At 35.5% G+C, this 14,175-nt stretch overlaps 1 protein-coding gene across 23 annotated transcripts in view; it reads right to left on the bottom strand.

The window, feature by feature from the left end:
• The window catches only part of KHDRBS2 (KH RNA binding domain containing, signal transduction associated 2), a 634,276-nt gene that overhangs the window by 321,721 nt on the left and 298,380 nt on the right, over positions 1 to 14,175 (bottom strand). For all 23 annotated transcript variants that reach the window (XR_010586373.2, XR_012434458.1, XR_012434459.1 and 20 more), the window contains exon 4: positions 4,649 to 4,795. Coding sequence is in view for 2 of the 23 variants with exons in the window: in XM_045391082.3 (XP_045247017.2) it covers positions 4,649 to 4,795 (147 nt within the window). In the remaining 21 variants the exon portion in view is untranslated. The remainder of the gene's footprint in view (positions 1 to 4,648; positions 4,796 to 14,175) is intronic.

Here is a 14,175-nt window from a genome sequence, read left to right as displayed (position 1 = left end):
CAGTGTCATTTTCCAATTTCAGAGCTAGGATTACAGTGTTTGAAGAAGGGAGGCAAGAATATCCTCCATTTTCTTTTGCCATAAAGAAGAAAAAGGTTTTACTTTTCCTCCATAGTCAGGCTCTTGGTAGGTTTCCTAGATGTGTTACCAGTATCTCAAACTTGAAATGAGATAATTCACCCTAATTGCCCCATTTCAAGAATCACAGTTGTCACCAAGACACACATCCAACTAATGCAGGAAAGAAAGGACCTGGAATGATCTATATTTTTTCTGTCTTAAATTGACTTAAAATCTTATATATGAGTCTAGTAACAGATACACACATGTACATACACGTTTCCATAAGTATAAAAGTTATATATATCTTTTCTTTAAATTATACAGACCTCTAGTGATAATCATTAAAGACTTAAACCTGGCATGGCAAAATTTTTCAAGTTCTGTCAACTCTGCTAATATTGCAATGCTGCGCAACATGCTGTTTTGGGAAGATTCTAGGTTATGATGGGCCAAGGTAGAAAAGAACATCACAATCTCTTAACTATGTCAATAGGATAGTTATTGGAATAGGTAAAAAAACAATCTATTTGTTATCTATGACCTAATCAAATTATCTGTGCAAAAACTCCTCCTTTCTTCTTTTTAATGAAAGAATATATAAACACACATTCAATGAGCAGAATTTCATTGAACACTTCATAATTTCTAATTACGAGACAATGTATTATGTTTCAGTCATGAGTTAATAATTAAGCATTAGTAAAACTTATTAGTTCAATTAAATTGAAGGTGAGAATAAGCCAATTTAGGAAAATAAAACAGTGCCATTATTTTGAAGTAACTTACTGAGAAGGATTAGAAATAGGGAAGTTGTGTTCATGGTCCTAGGGAGCACATTCACAAACTATGGTGTAAAAGTCAACCCTAGAGTTGCACAAGACACAACTCTCACAACCATATGTGGCAATCCTGGTGTCTGAACTATGAAAGAAATAAATAGTATAAAATATAATAGTGGCAATACTTGTTTACTTCTTTATGGAATATAAAGGGAAGAGGAGTGCATCAACATTATTGAAGCATATATTAGTTTAGGATTTTATATTCTGTTTGTCATTACTCATCAAATAATTTATTTTACAATTTTAACCTGTATTTTTAAGATAAATAATCAAATATAATGAAAACTTTAATACTTCACCTCCCAAAAGTACTAGAGATTTAAAATTAGCAGTGTTCAAATTAAAGGTATTTTACTGATCCTTGACACTCTACTTGTTTTTAAAAGACTATAGTGTGTCTGGGTGCAGTGGCTCACATCTGTAATCCCAGCACTTTGGGAGGCCGAGGTGGGTGGATCATGAGGTCAGGAGTTCGAGACCAGCCTGAACAATATGGTGAAACCCCATCTCTACTAAAAATACAAAAATTAGCCGAGCATGGTGGCACAAGGCTGTGATCTCAGCTACTTGGGAGGCTGAGGCAGGAGAATTGCTTGAACCCAGGAGGTGGAGGTTGCAGTAAGCCAAGATCACACCATTACACTCCAGCCTGGGTGACAGAGAGAGACTCCATCTTAAAAATAAATAAATAAATAAATAAATAAATAAATAAATAAATAAATAAATGGCTACCGTGTGTGAATGGAGACTAACAGGCTGAAATTGTCCGCAAGGCAATAATAATTCTTCTGTCTTCAACAATCTACTTAAAATGTTGAAACTGGGTTGTTTACCAACATCGTAAGGCATGCAGACAGCTCACAAGGAGTTCTATGTTCTAAAGTTGGTTATCTTGGACAATTACAACTCCTGGACATACAGCAGGTTGAGTAAATTCTGGATAACATATAAGAGGTAGAAGAAGGTAAAAAGTCCTACCATGGAAAATTACTCCCTTTCGTAGAAGAACAAGATGTCAGTGGAATTCCAGTCTTGCCCTATATTAGCCTTCTTTGTTGTTCTAGCATGACTCTTACTGCTTAGAATTCTTCATCTACAATGTTTATAAGTGTTAATGTATAGACATGTTAGCATTTCTGTGGGCTTTAATACCAAATATCAAAAGAAACTTAGATCACCAAGTGATTTCATAGAATAAAAAACACTGGCAGTTCATTTTTGCCCCTGGCGGTTCTCCCATTCTTTGCTTTCTGCTGACGCAAGCAAGGCAAATGGGATAAATTTATGACTTTCATTGATGGGAAAATATACTAATAAAACATTGAGAGACATATCAGAATAGCCCTCACGACATTTATATTCTAGCATAGAAACCAACAATAAGCAAGATAGACACACACACACACACACACACACACACTCACACACATAAAATATCTGAAGGTGATAGGAGCTATGAGGAAAATAAATAAGTGAAAAGGGGTAGGGTATAATGGAACAATGAATTATAATGTTAAATACAGTGGTTAGTGATACTATGTACAAAATATAGTAAGACTGTATGATAGAAGGTAAAGGGGGCAGCTACTTTAGATTGTGTGGTTGGGGAAGAGTTTTCTGCAAAGCTAACATTAAAGCTGACAGCTGGATGCTAAGGAAACAGCTATGTCAACACTTTGGAGAAAAATCTTCACAGGTGCTTAATGAACAGTGAGCCTGGATTGTTGACTGAACAAAAGCCAGCATGTCTGAGGTGCAATGATAAGAAGTTAGATATACAAGATGAAATCATAGAGGTAGGTATGGCCATGTCACACCAGTCACGGTAATATTTTCATTCTTCAACTGTGTCTGTATATATGGTGCATCTTGATTGTGGGGTATTAGCCCCCAAATTTTACCTGGATAGCTATTTTATCCCCTGCATCACTCCTCATGCCTTTAGTCAGCCATTCCATCATTCCATCAGTCAAACTATCAAATAAATATTTATTGTGCGAGGCATGATGCTAAGATGGGGATATAGTGTTGGCCAAAAGAGATACTACCACCCAGCCCTATCCTCACACAGTATATATTTCAGAGGAGAGTATATAAATGAAATAATTACAAGAATCATTATGTCTAGGAAGTGAGCAAGTGAGATGTATATATATATATGGCATGTGTATATACATATCAATTAATGACTATGCAGAAAATCATCCCTAGATATTTCTATTATATTTTCCATAATATATTTAAACCATACATTAATATTCTGCTTTATAATTTTCTAAGTCCTTTCATATGCATTACCCCATTTAATATTCACCATAACTGTGATAGAAGCTGGTCAGTGATAACTTTCTTCATTTTAAAGATGAATAAACTGAAACCTTGAGAATTTAAGTGACTTGAAGTCATGAAGTGTGTTAGTAATGTACAGTCCTAGTCTCATTTCTGTACTATATATGTTATCAGAGGTATGGTCTGAACTAAATACAGTAAAATTCCTTACACAATACAGCACTAGGCATTTAGTTTGGAGGCAAAAGGAAAAGAAAACATAGCATCCTCATTCTTAATACATATGATATCTAGTTAGGGAGATGTTCAGATGAGCACCAGACAATAAATTGTGCAGAAATTCAGTGTGCATATGAAGTTAAAGAATAATCAGAACAGTCTGCAATTATTCTGTAACCTTGTCTTGAGAGAAATTAATTTTTAAACTGGACATACAAATAGATTATGTGACTAGATCTTGATACTTTTAAATTCTTGAAATTCTCTTTATTTTTCTTTTCCCATTCTTAAAACCACTGCCAATCAATGAACCTTACCCACCATTTCCTCTTAGTTTATTGCTTATTTAGAAATCTACAGTTTCTTCATTGTGTAGATCTATCTTAGCTGCGTGCTTTCTCTGTTGAAGACTCTGCCAGACACTCCAGAAAACTTTACTCAGCATTCTCTTCCAATTGTCTTATTCCCAGCTCTAAGCCTGATGCCAAGATTTCTATTTGAACGACTTCTTCCTAGAATGCTAAATTGTCAACCTTTAGGAAAGCTTCATTCATTTAACCTTCCTCTATTTCTTAGAAAATCAGTAGAGAATTCTACTCAGTATGCAACCCTGAATTTGCTGACCTACTAAATAAACATTCTCTGTTGCCGTCACATAGTAGAGTGAGTTTATTTTTCCAATTTTTGCTTAAAGTCAACAAATGTCTGGCTTTACTAATATTGATTATTTTATATTATGTTTTATTATGAGCCAACAACTGGCATACCATCACATGAAAATACATTTGATATGTTTAAATGATATCATTGTCTTATTTCAAATTATTGCATATCTGATCTCTTTCCCTTTCCACTATACCAGGAAATAATTTCCCTATTAATTGCAAATTGCCAACGATAACTTTTCAAGTGATTAAGATGCAATAAAAAAAGTCTACAACTTCAATTATATATTTATGTTTATAAACATGTCTTTTTCTTCATGACTATGAACTGGTGCCTGGCATGACAGCAGCATGACAAATATTGCTGTTAAGCCATCACTATATGACAACATGCCAGGTCCTATGTTAAATGGTTTTGGTATCTTATTTTATTTTAGCTTTGTATCGACCTATGGATAGATCATTGGTTTGCAATATGAGTTTCCTTTTAAAAAGTCAGTGAAGATCAAAGGTGCATTTTAAAATAGAAGCTGATAAGAAACATCATTGTAAAAAATGAAAGACACTTACAGGAACCAGGAATTTTTTAATCTCTTCCAATGCATGACTCATACGTGAATAAGCTTCCCCAGGTGGAGCAAACACTTCAATTAATACATGAAGCTCATCACTCAAGTGGGCATATTTGGCTTCCCCACTCTTCCTTAGTTCTTCTTCCTGTGAAAAAGGTTATTTTTAGAAATACAAATCCACTCATTGTACATTGATTTAACATTTACTGAGAATATGACAAAGGGGCATAATTTAAGCAAATTTTCCATAAGTAGAAAGAAACCCTTTGAGAAATAAAAATCTGCTACAAGCCATTTAAACATTTTAAAATCATTTTTGAGTGTTTGAATGATTTAAAAAACTGCCATAATTATCATCTACAACAGATTTTAATCAGCTAAATGAAAATGCTAAACCCCTGAAAACAAGTCACAGAATTGCCATTAACACTGTAGTCTACATGACTACTTTCTGGAAGGAAAGAATTGTTTTGTGCTTGATGTTTAGCATTTTGCAGATAGTAAGTGAAAGATTATCACTGTGTTCTTTAAGAAAACTAGAACTTTCTAGCTACTTTTTGAGAAGTTAGGAAGGTTACTTGATTGTGATAAAAAGTAGGCTAACTATACAAGTCAAGGCTTATTTCCAAGTCTATGTTCTCACCAGCCCAGATTATCAGCAAGCCTCATACCCACAGCTTTTCTATCTCTTGCTGCCTTTATTTATTTATTTACTTATTTAGTCAATAGGGGAATATTAAAGGGTGGTTGTTTAACATTTTGCTGGCATTGATTCTGCATAGGCTACATAACTTCTGGTTAACCAATGATACTAGGTTGGTGCAAAAGCAATTGCCATTAATTGCTTTTAATGGCATTATTTTTAATGGCAAAAACCGCAATTGCTTTTGCACCAACCTAATACATTTCTATTGGAAGAGACTTTTCCTAGTGTTGTGCCCAAGTCATTATTGAAACCTGGTTAATTCAGTACAGGTGCAGCACAAATCAATATATGATACATATATTTTGTTAATGTATACTAAGTACTTTATACATTTCATCTTCAATCAAAATCATTTTGTACATATTCACATGTTTCAGATTATGAAACTGCGGTTAGAAGACTTAAATAGCTTCAGCCAAATTTGGATCCGGACTCAGTTCATTTTGTAAGCAGATTTGCATTTTTTAGAATTTGAAGATATAAAAGTTGGTGGAAAAGTTTACCTAAATAACATTAATTATGTTTTATCTTTCTTGCCCCTCACAGAAACAACCAGCAGTTATTTCACTAAATTTCAAAACATAAAACTAAACATGTAATTCTTGGTTTTATGTAGAGATTAGAGACATGACATGAATAGACCTTACCTGGATTTAAAAAAGAACAAATTTGCTGTTGATGTCATGTGAGTTAACTGTGTAACCCATGTTAATGTGAGTGTTTACCTGATCAGAAATGCGCATTGTTTTAAAAGATGAAGGATCCCTGAAAGAGATGGAAAGGCATCCCTGCGTTCCTGTATATGTGCCCTTCACCTACTTAAATCCTTTTGATAATAGCACCTTGTAGCCTGGAAATCCACTCTTCACTTCTCTAAGGATACTTTCAAACTCTACCTAGGACTTGAGAGCTTTTCTTAGTGCCCAATTATCAGTTTGGGGGGGAGAAGCAAAACTAGACTGAATGAAAATACACTCATGAGATGTAGTAAACATTCATTTTCTCTTCGGGTCCTGCTAAGGTGCAAGCTGCTTGTTCATTCTGGGGCCAACTGGTTTTGGCACACACGATTAATTAAATCAGAGATTTCTTGACACTGTCCCTTTCTATCACTTCCTATGTTGATTCCCATGTGGTTATTTTTGTGTTACCCTCTCCTTACACCTAGAATTTCCTAGGGAACTCAAGTAATTTTCAACTGTATTAAGCAAAATAATATGGTTATTGATTGATATTACCTAGAGTGACATGACTAGCTCATGGTGGAGCTCAACAAAATGAAGAAAACAGCAGTTAATTGACCCTACTATCCTTGGAAGACACAGTGGTGATGGTCATTTGCTACTTGGGATGACCCTTTGGAATCACATCTTCCAGAAGCAGTATGTCCAATAATTTTATAAACCCATCTTAGAAAAAGGGAAGTGGCAGGATAATAGGATCATCCTAGGGAGAAGGTCAGCAGTAAGACATATGAATAAAGATCTCCATGACATGAATAAGTTTAAGGAAAAGTGCTGTGCCTTGATATGCATATGCAAACATCTCCATAAACCTTTTTAGTGCATAAACAGCAGCATTGCCGCTAGGCTAGCACATCCCACCTTCAGCCCTAAGGCGGTTTTCTCCTTTCTCAGTAAACAGAACATACAATTGGGTTTTACACTGAGATGTTCCATTGCCCAGGGACAGGCAGGAGACAGATGCTTTTCTCTATCTCAACTGCCAAGAGGCCTTCTTTCCTCTTATACTAGTCTTCCTCAGCACAGACCCTTCACGGGTGTCAGGCTGGGGGATGATCAGGTCTTTCCCTTCCCACGAGGCCATATTTCAGACTATCACATGGGGAGAAACCTTGGACAATACGTAGCTTTCCTAGGCAGAGGTCCCTGCGACCTTTGGCAGTGTACGTGTCCCTGGGTACTTGAGATTAAGAGAATGGTGATGACTTTTCACAAGCATATTGCCTTCAGGCACTTGTTTAACAAAGCACACCCTGCACAGCCCAAAATCCGTTACACCTTGAGTCACCACAGCACATGTCTCTTGCAAGGGCAAGGTTGGGGGTAGGGGCACAGATTAACAGCATCTCAAATACAGAACAAAATGGAGTCTCTTATGTCTACTTCTTTCTATATAGACACAGTAACAGGCTGATCTTTCTTTTCCCCACAATTTACCCTAGGTAATGTGATGAAGAAATAATTGGAAACATTGATTATATAACCATAGTTTGGACTGGAATGTCATATTTGAGAATTATGTACATCAAATCAGATATGATCAGGCAGTTTAGAGTAGAGTAACATTTTTTCTTTTTTTTTTTCTTTTTGTTTTGTGACTAAGTCTCACTATGTTGTCCAGGCTGGTCTCAAACTTCTGGGCTCAAGTGCTCCTCTAACTTCGGCCTCCCAGATTGCTGGGATTATAGGCGTGAGCTAAGACTGACTTTATAGAGCCACTGCTTACAAAGGTCTCTTGGAAAAACTAGCCTGATACCTAGATTACAGGGTTTCTAGCCTTAAAGATAAGTAACAAAGGTCACTTCTGGGTGGGCTTAGGATACTTGGGATAGTCTGGGGACCTCGAGAAGAGAGGAATTCACAAAAATTTATAGGTACTGCAGGTGAAGTAAGGTGGTTGGTTCTTGGCTTGGTTTCACAGCATTGAGAAGACTTTTAAAAGTCCAATCTGAGATTCCTTATGTTAATAAAAAACTTCAGCAGAGGAAACTTAAAAAGATCCATGTGGTCAGTTATCATTATTGCTTCACTTAGGTTATAATCAAGCCAAATCAAATGTAATCAGGACTTGTTTTGCAAACAAGAATAATTTTCCTTTGATTACCATTGATTAAAAATCAGGTGTACTGTAAAGACAAGGTTTATGTTTCAATGGAAAACTATAAACTACTCTTACAGGTTACTAGATTCTAATCTTTATTGTTTTTTAGCTACTTGCATCTCTTTGTAAACTGGGTACTACCATCTTCTTAATTTTGTCATCAATTAACAGTTCTACTCTTTCTACCACCCTCCTTACTTGGAATCACTGAGAATTAAAACTGCCACTTTCCCAAAATCCGTAACGAAAGCTTTCTCACTTCACGTAAACACCAAAAGATTTATTGCTGAAAGAGTTTGGGCCACTCAAAAATGTCACCAGAACACTTGCACCTCCCATGCTGTGCTCCGGAAAATAACCATGACTACAGCTATACCACCTCTGTTCTCCTTTAAGATACTTAGAGCCTAACATCAAGAACCCTTCTCAGTGGGCTATACTATGAAGTTAAAAACTGGATTCATCCTATGCTCCAATCATTAATCTTTTTCTGTTTCCCTTTTACAGATATCATATTTTATAATTTTTAACCTGAAATTTCTCCCCAGAGCAATCAACCGAGCTATTTTTGTGAAATTTCTAGGGAAGTTTCAGATGGGAAAAATGTGGAGACCCATTTAGAGCCCCAGGGGTTCATACAAATGTTATTTTAAAGTGAAAACAGTTGAGCTAAATAAGCAGAAAAAAAAATATGTTCTGAACATAACCTAATCTTACTAAAACAGAGATTTACCAAAGTCAGCTACCACAACCCCTAATTCTGGAGTGGTCTCCAGTCAGGGAAGAACTGATCTTAGGCACTAGCACATTCCAGAATATTGTGTAAACAAGGCTTATCAGAACCGTCCATTCATTAAAACCTGAAAACACCCCTTCCCTAAAGTTTGGTATGTAAACTTTATCCTTGGCTATTCAGTGAACTACTCAGTACTGAGCAACTGCCACATGCCTGTGTAAGTACATTTTGTCTTTTCCTCTGTTAATTTATTGTCTGTTAACTTGCAAGCCTCCAACCAACTGGACCCAAGTTAGAATAGGAAGTTTTTCTGCCAGCATTAAATACGCAGATTCAGTTATAATTCATTTTATGATTAAAAAAACTATGCAGTTAAAGTATGCACAACATCACATATTTTTTCTGCAATTATAAGCACAAAGACAGGCTGTATAAATAAACAAACAATAGAAGGTTGTAATCCAAAAGACTACCGTGGTGCTCATGAACAAATTAGGATAAGTAACTTTTTTGACAATAGCCTCTCCCACCTAGTCTCTCCTACGGCTTGTTACCTTACTGGATAATGGTATGGGCAGTTGCATAGGTTCCAATTAGGATATTTCAAATTTAGGAGAAACAATAGCTATATAAATATAATGCTTACTCTTTCACCCTTAAATCAACCTTATGAATCTTTAGAGTCCAAAGAGAAAGGTCCTAAAAGACTGGAAACGTTTTAGTAATATAAGTTAGCCTCAACTGTCACAATTTTAAAGACCATTTTGTTTTTTACTTCTCTCTGTGTATTTAAACAAATATTTCAAAACTCAAATTTCAATATTTCAAATATCAACCTTTCCTGTAGAGATTCTTATATAACCCAGGGTCCAGGAAAAGCCTTGACCAGAAGTTAAAGCTGCCTTAGAACTACTAACTGTGTGAAACTGCAGCAAGTAGTTTGCTCTTGTGGCTCCCAGTTACTTCATATGCAAAAGAAGAGGAGGTAACCCAAGAGGACATTTTCAAATGTTGTTATAGGGAGTCACAGGGGTTCCAAAGGCACTTCAGAGACTGCCATGGATCAAAATGAGGATCTTTTCCTATGCATTCAACGACATCAGCTCAAGTTGGACTTGTAAAAATATGTAAAAATTTCAGGTGAGACGATACTGTTCTGCAAGTCCAATAAACCAAAAACGGTAGGCAACATTAGACATGATGATGTCTCAGGTTTCTCACAGCTTCAGTAATTTATGACTTAGCATGTGACTTCCCTTCACAGGCATCCTGATACTTAGAACTTCAGTATTAGAAAATACTACGATCCAAATACAGTGTCTTCTATGATACATGACCAGCAAAATTAAAAATAAATGACTACTTTTATGTGATTATTTAAGCATCTACAGTAAAGACATTCCTGCATATTTTATGTACATATGTAATTTAATCTTTATAGAACCATAGAAATATTGGGTGGATTTTGGGAGCACTAGAGTATACGGTTTCTTAAAAAATGAATTTTGGAGTCAGAGAAATCTAGATTTAAATTAATGGCTCTGATATTTATTACTGTGATGTTTGAAGAAAGTTGTTTAATTTTTAAGCTTTAGCTTCTTAATCTGTAAAACAGGGAGACTGTGGACCTCTCATGAAAAGATGAAACGAGGTAACATGCATAAACTGCAAGTACAGTGCCTGGCATAGTATAAACACTCAAGGAAGGTTAGTTTTTCTCTCAGAGAAGCTAAGTAACTTGGTTGCGGTTATTCATTTAGTAAGGGGTTTGAAAATGGTCTGCCCTATGCCAAGGTCACACTTTTATGTTAATGAATGTTTATTCTGTACATTAAATTCACTTGAAATAATATAATTACAAAAGTTTCCAATTAAATGTTGCTGTGGTATAACAAAGAGTGTATCAGTTTGATGTTGGTTTAGTTATTAAGTTAATTTAAATGTATAACTTTAAGGAAATATATACTTGAAAATTATTCTAAACCAAAAAGCTCAAGTGTTTTAGAAAGATAAGGAAAAATAAACATCACTATACTTTTTAGTCTGGTCAGGTTGCTATTGCAAAATATCATAAACTGAGTGGCTTATTCAACAGACATTTATTTTTCATAGTTCTGAAGGCTGGAAAACAAAATCAAGATGCTAGCAGATTCTGTTCCTGGTGAGGGCTCTTTTGCTGGCTTGCAGAAAGGTCACCTTATTTTTGTATCCTCTCACACATGGCAGAAGAGAGAGGGCTCTGGCACCTCTTCTTACAAGGGTACTAATCCCACCATGGGGGGCTCCACCCTTATGATCTCATCTAAACTTAAATACCCACAAAGGCCCCACCTCCAAATACCATCACATTGAGGATCAAGGATTCAACATATGAATTTTGAGGGACACAAACATTTAGTCCACAGAATCATGTGTACTTTCTTGAATTTGTACCTTTCAAATAAACTGTAGGGTTATTGTCTACAATATGTTACATGGATCACATAACATGGACCACATATCATGAATTAACAGTATAGCTTCTATTTCATGATGGCCAGAATTTAAAATTCCAGCTTTTCCACTTAATAGTATATAAACTTGGGCAAGTAGCTCCACTATTTCAGCCTTCTAATTCCTCACTTATAAAATGTGGGTAGTCATAACGGTAGTAACACAAGACCAAATCCAATATTACTGTTACTAAACATTATTATAGGAAGTATCTTTGTTTTAATACAACATGCTAAATTATATATGAACCAAAATAATCAAACTTCTAAAATCCCAATTATTCTCACAGGAGTAGCTCTTCCAATGACAGGAATAAACCAAATAATAAAAAAGTTGAAAATGCATGATATACTGTATGTGCAAGTTTTATACTTTTATTTTTGCTTTAGCAATTATTACTGTCATATTTTACCTCAGAGTTATAATTTACTAAAGTGCTTTTTGCAGGTTTTTTCTTCTTGATGCCACAGGGTACTTTCTTTTAACATAAATCTTCTTCAGAAATAAATAAGTCTATTGTCTGCACAGCTTTTACCATCAAGAAATCCAAATAAACACACATTTATTATTTATACCTTGGCCTGAATGGGATTGTTCTGAATCCCCAATATAAAGACGTTTTTAAATGGCCATATGTGGAAATTCTTTCATGCCAGAACAAATTAGTTGTCCCAAATTTACACACACAAAAGGATTTTGTACAAATGGATGCATATAAATGCATGATAGAGAAGCAATAGCTAGATCCTAAAGAGCATCTTCAAACTCTTGTCACTTTACTTCTAAATGCCTGCTCTCTTTGAATTAAATGCGGCAAGAATTCTTCCAGGATCAGGCCATCCATACTCCAAATGGTCACCTATGAGAAGGGAAATCTTTTCACAATTGCACATCCATACAATACTCACTAGATTCATTTAGGGCACAGAAAGTACTAGAAACATCAACAGAACCAAGGGTGATATTTTAAAAAGTAGCAAAGGATTCTGAATGCAGAGAAGTGGTTAGTTCCAAACACAAGTGATTAGTGCCAAACACAAGTTTACTTATCTTGAGTTTGTAGTCTGTGGGTTTACTAGAGAGTAGGAAGCTTAAATCATACACTCTAGGCTGTATCAAGGATGGTAAATACCTCAAATAATAAAAGGGTGTTGTCCAAACAGTGAAAGAGTGTCTTGATACAATAAGAACAGCTGTTTAATCAAGGAAAAGAAGGCAATTGATCTTGATCAAACGGAATCTAGAGAAAAGTTTATAGGTCTTCACTCTGAATTAATATATGAGAGACTTGTTTTCCTACATTTCAGTTGCCTATTAATTAGTGTACTTACAAATACTTGTTTCATGGAACAGGGAAATATGGGAGTACACTTATCTCAATGAGCTTCTCTTATGTTTTCTTTCTCAATTCCAACTGGATACAAATGGACTTTCTTAGGGTTCAGTAGAAGAAACTGGTCTAAGACTACAGAGGTACTTGCCAAATAGCGTTGGAATCTAATGAAAAGACATAGGAAGTGGGGAGTGGGTGCTGGGAAGAAACTGGCATTTAGAGATCTCTGGACTCGCAGAGGAAGTGCATGTAAGCGTTCTAGTTCTCTCTGACTTCAAAAGCTAAGAAGAAACCAAGAAACGGGTTGAGTACACTTTGCCTTTGAGACCGGGAAAAATCGAAGAGCAAAGGTATCAGGAGAGGCATCACAGGTCCACAAGGGTGAGAATCACTTTGGTTTCCACTATTTGAAGGTTTCCTACACTATTGTATTTCAACAACTATATCTACACTAACAAATAAAAACAGTTACTAATACTAGCAGCCATAAAGAGGAAAATCAGAAAGAACATTTGAACACATGCCATTTGAACACATGTCAATTGAATTGCTGGAAGAAAAAGATGAACACTTGAAAAAGATGAAATAAAAACATTTTTAAAAGCAGTTGAGGAGATAAAATGCAGACACAAAATTTATGGTGTTAAAAGACATGATTTACCATGTAAGGACAAATACAAATTAAAAATCAGAGGCTAGATTGTCCCTGTTGAAAATAGATTTTCCCACTCTCCTTTTTCTCAGAGCATTTATGTTAGAAAACTTGTAATTATAAGTGCTTTCTCCTCCCTTTGAAATGTATATAAATCCTTTTGGAGACTAGATAGGCCTTTTGTCTGGTTTATGACCTAGTAATGTCTTTCCCAAGGGCTCAGGAAATCATCTCTTTAAAATGTAAACATCACTGGAGATAGCATCCCTGTCTCCCATTTTCTGTCAAAGGACAGGAGCCTAACTTTGGTGGATGTCTTGTTCCAAGTTGCAAAACTAGTTCCTGCCATAAAGATATAAGAAGTTTGTTTTTCCTTTGGATAAAGCCAATTAGCTAATTCAGATGCTCATCGCAATTGTCAGGTAAAGTTAGGGTGAATTATGTTTGACAAATGGTGCTGTCACATTCTTACTTGAGCCTGCTTACTGTTTTCCTTGAAAACACGTATGTAATGGGTTGTATCTGCTTGGCTATATAAAAGTGTGAGATTTCTTTTTGTCTTTGTGATCTCTTAGTAGATTGCTTGTGATGTGCATCACATTCAGGTTTAATGCTCATTCACTAATAAAAGTGTTCACTTTCTCTGGAAAGTAGAGTTTTTCTGGGTTGAGAGAAGATTTTTGTTTTTAATTGTATTTCCTCATCACCCATTGAAACAAATGGTAATAGATTTTGTTGATACTCTGCCCATATCCCCATGC

This window comes from Macaca fascicularis, chromosome 4 (genome assembly GCF_037993035.2).
Source record: "Macaca fascicularis isolate 582-1 chromosome 4, T2T-MFA8v1.1".
Taxonomy (NCBI): Eukaryota; Metazoa; Chordata; class Mammalia; order Primates; family Cercopithecidae; genus Macaca; species Macaca fascicularis.
Note: the sequence above shows the minus strand (reverse complement) of the source record. Positions and strands in the feature narration are given on the sequence as shown.